General features: G+C 43.0%; 1 protein-coding gene across 1 annotated transcript; it reads right to left on the bottom strand.

The window, feature by feature from the left end:
• Positions 1-1,247: 1,247 nt before the first annotated feature.
• On the bottom strand, positions 1,248-2,875 carry LOC5571282 (otefin). Its single transcript, XM_001653533.2, has 2 exons — positions 2,694-2,875; positions 1,248-2,626 (listed from the first exon to the last, which is right to left on the bottom strand). Exon 2 carries the CDS (start codon positions 2,623-2,625, stop codon positions 1,399-1,401), a length of 1,227 nt encoding a protein of 408 aa, XP_001653583.1. The 5' UTR covers position 2,626; positions 2,694-2,875; the 3' UTR covers positions 1,248-1,398.
• Between the last annotated feature and the right edge of the window lie 969 nt (positions 2,876-3,844).

The following is a 3,844-nucleotide window of genomic DNA, read 5'->3' as shown; positions in this document are numbered from 1 at the left end:
CACGTCCAATCCAGAAGATTTGTGTTCTTCCAACGGATTGAGGCACAGGTGCCTCAAGGTGGGGGAGGATGTTCGCGACCAAATGCCACCCAGCTCTATCGCCCTCTCTACCCACATCTCTATTCGCCCCTGGAAGGAAAGCACCCTTGCGCAACTGTCAGATTGCGCGAAAACTGTTCGAGAAAAAAGCATAAAATTCAAATATGTTCAACCGTCATCATAACTGTACCAACCGTTCAAGGAAACAGTAGCAATAAAGTTAAGTTCGATTTGTTAATTATAAACGGTTCGGGTTTTATTTCGATTTGATTGTGTTCCGCCGGTCCAGTCCAAGGTCCAAACATATCGGGTTGAAAAGGTGAACTTGTATGGGAAACTGAAACAGACAACAAACAGACTCGAAGTCTCGGAAATTCAAGTTTGAGAAGTACCTACTTATATTTATGGATTGAAGTACACTATATTGAAGGGACTGCGTTTTCCTTCGAGCTTGTGAACAAAAACACAGTAAATCGGATAAGGAATAGTTGACTGTATTGTTCTTATATACTACTCGTAAACGTTTTTTATAGCGTATTGCCAAACTATTTTCGATAAAGCTTGGCTGTGATATTGATGAAGATGCTTTTCAAGTTGCTGATTTATTGATTCCTTTAGTTTTTGGTAATCTACCTCATTTCTTAGATTTTTTGCGAAGCCATTTTCTTGACCGCAACAGAAACAAAGGCACTATTAATCAATATTACAACTTCTGTGATTTTCGATTGAGTCGGGAAGATTTTCACGGGGTGGAGCTCTTAGAATAGACTGAGTACACGTTGAAAAACAAGAGGTCCGTATTGAACCATATCAAAAGGTCCGGATTGGACCAACACACATTTTGAGATTTTCAAACTCGTTGAGCACAAACGATGCATAGACATATCAAAACCATATGGTCAGATGAAAGCTTAGGCTAGGGTGATTCGATTATAAAATAACACAGAGAGATTGGATAATTAGTGTCGCTTATAGAAGCTTGGAAATAACGCCAACCGACAGTACACCTGAGCACTTCAAAACAATAAACTAATATAAAAATCAAACGTAATAACTGAAAGGCGTCAAATTTATTGTGTTAGATCTAAGCCAAACGGTGAGCAGAAAAACGGTACCCACGATCTTTACAGTAGCGCCAGTATTGAGAAATGCTTGATGGTCCGAATTAGAACAGGGTCCTAATTGGACCAGGTTCCCCTACAGAAAGCTTAGGAGTATTAGCAAGACTAAAATTACTTTATTCAATATTGAAATATTTCACATAAACCTTACGCGGCAAGTAATAAAACACAACGCTCGTAATACACAAAACAGCTTCCTCCATTTACACCAAAATCTCCTTCCGGCCACCGTCGTCGTTTACAGGAAGAAAAATACAAACAGGAATATTACGATCATGGCCACGATCAGCAGGTAGAACATCTTCCGGATCGAGTACTTCTGATCCAGCGAGAGGATAACCTGCCGAATGGATGCCCGGATTTCGCCTTCCTTCTTGCCATCATCCGGTCGCTGACCGCGCACCGTTGCCAGCCGGGATGAAACGTAGTCCCCATCGGATCCCCGGGTCGAAGCATAGCTCGATGCAATCGTACGCCTGATCGGATGGTCCCGGACGGCGTTCAGTTGGGCGTTTTCCGCCTTCAACCGGGACAGACGCTTAGTGAACTCACTCAAATAGGGAGAATCGGTCGGTTCCAAGTTAGCTTCCTCGCGGCGCGTTTCTGTCCTGGGGGAAGAGTACACGGTAGACATGGAGGGGCGTCCGAAAGACGTAGAGAGCTCGCTGGGGCGATTTGATGTCGTAGTGGAAAATCCTCCGGCAATTGTGGTTCTCTTGCTGGTGGCTGTGCTGGAAGATGTATTATAACGAGATTCACGCGATGGGGTAACCTGTGGCCGTATTTTGGGTTCCGGGACAGGCTCCGGCTCCATCAAAACGTCATCTGTCGACTCGGTCAAATCGATTTCCATTGTCTCCACTATGGTCTTCTTGGGGGCAACTTCCACCTGATGAATGTACGAAGTGGTGACCATTTCGGCACGCGATAACGATGGGCTTTTAGACTTCCGGTCCCGACGATTTACCGGCTGAGCCAACGGAAGCATATCTTCATCCTCATCGTCGTCGGAATTTTCCACAATCATCGGTTCTTTCGGGGCGGTCACTGTCGGAGCCTCGTCTTTGCCTTGAACCGGCGTAATTCTACCGGATCTGCGCTTCTGCACGGGATCGGCGGCTTTATCAGACTTTGTCGAGGTTGCTTTCGACGGTGGCGGTAAATCCGGCACTATTGGGAGAGTTTTGGACAACTTGGCTGCAGAACCTCCAATGGTGGCCCGTCGACTGGATTCCTTCTTTGGGGCCTTCTTCGGTTCTTCCGCTGTATCCGTGTCTTCATCGGAGGAAAACTTTGTGACATGAATCGTATCTCGACGGGTTTTGCTGTTGGCATTCTCGACGTAATTTTTCAGCTTTTTGACCACCAACTTCCGGGTTGTTGCCGTTATGGGCATATTAGGCATGCCGTATTCCAGCATCTTCAACCGAAGTTGATCGTTGGAAAGGTCATCGAAATTCTCCATCCTGCAACCGCCAGAAAACACGTTAATAACTGATTTTACTCTAATAAACAACGAAAACATTTTCTTACCTTGCGGTTTCGATCTCCAAATCGGTTTGAATCTCCTGTAATCCGTTCAAATTGTCCTTTAAATTCACCAGCTTACTCACGGAGGCTCTTTTGAGGCCGTTCACTTTTTGCGGTTTTTGAATGACGTTACCTCTCAGCGGCGAAAAGTTGTTTTTTGAAATGTCTTGTTTTTCCACGACTGGTCAAGGTTTCGAGTAGTTGTTGCAGGGGTGTGCGAACTAAGCAAGTACTCGAATCGCTAGTTGAGGAAGTACTAGCTTATCTCGTTTGGAATTGATTGGTGTTTTATTAATTCTGGAGCTCGATGTGAAAAGGTCGTAAGTAACAAAAGTAAAAAATTGCGTTTATTTCACCATTAGGTAGATTCTATTCAGCTTATTATGCTGGTAAAGTATCATATCGATATCATATTTCTTCTAAAATAAAAAAATAAATTTACACTTTGACGTAATTAACAAAAAATAGAAATAGTAAAAATTTGTTCATTCGTCCTATTGCGCATAAGGTCCAATGAAGCAAAAACATCAAAATTAAAAAAAAAAACGCGTATTCGACCTTTTTTTCTTTCATCTTGGGTTTACAAAATCCCCCCATAATCAAAACCTGCTAGCTCAACACAGTTAACCATTAAAACTGAGATGTTGGCAAACAGCAGAGCAACACTTGGTGCTGTATCGTTTCCTAGGAAATCAAGTTACAGTGTTTTCGATTGTTTGGAAGACCTTAGGGAAAGGTTTAAGGATCCACTCCGTGACAATTTGCACTCTTCGTTCAACTTTGGTTTAATTTTCGGCCTTTAGCTCTCTTAGCCTTACTGCAGAAGTACTAATGATGCCTTATGAATGTTCCTACAACGATATAACATATACAATGAATCCATTATCCATCCTACAAACCCATCCATAATCGGTTCCGTTGCATTTTTTCTACAGTAGACATTCAGCGCAGATGGGGATTTGCTCTGAGCAACATCGCTGATCGCATAAATCGTTTGCCAACTTCACGAAATACATACCTTCATGCAGAAAACTTAAGAAATTTTTTGAAATTCTCTAGTTTTGTTTACAACGGTGGGTCGTATGTTCTTCACTGGCCACCAATCAGTCCGATCGTACTTTGACGTATGGACATTTTCAGATGTCAAACGTCTG

Source organism: Aedes aegypti, chromosome 2 (assembly GCF_002204515.2).
Source record: "Aedes aegypti strain LVP_AGWG chromosome 2, AaegL5.0 Primary Assembly, whole genome shotgun sequence".
In the NCBI taxonomy this organism is placed as follows: domain Eukaryota; kingdom Metazoa; phylum Arthropoda; class Insecta; order Diptera; family Culicidae; genus Aedes; species Aedes aegypti.
This window is presented reverse-complemented; position numbering and strand designations above follow the sequence as displayed.

Bases quoted from the DNA above. Each gene is read 5' to 3' on its own strand.
- LOC5571282 (XM_001653533.2), bottom strand. From the start codon at position 2,625: ATGGAGAATTTCGATGACCTTTCCAACGATCAACTTCGGTTGAAGATG.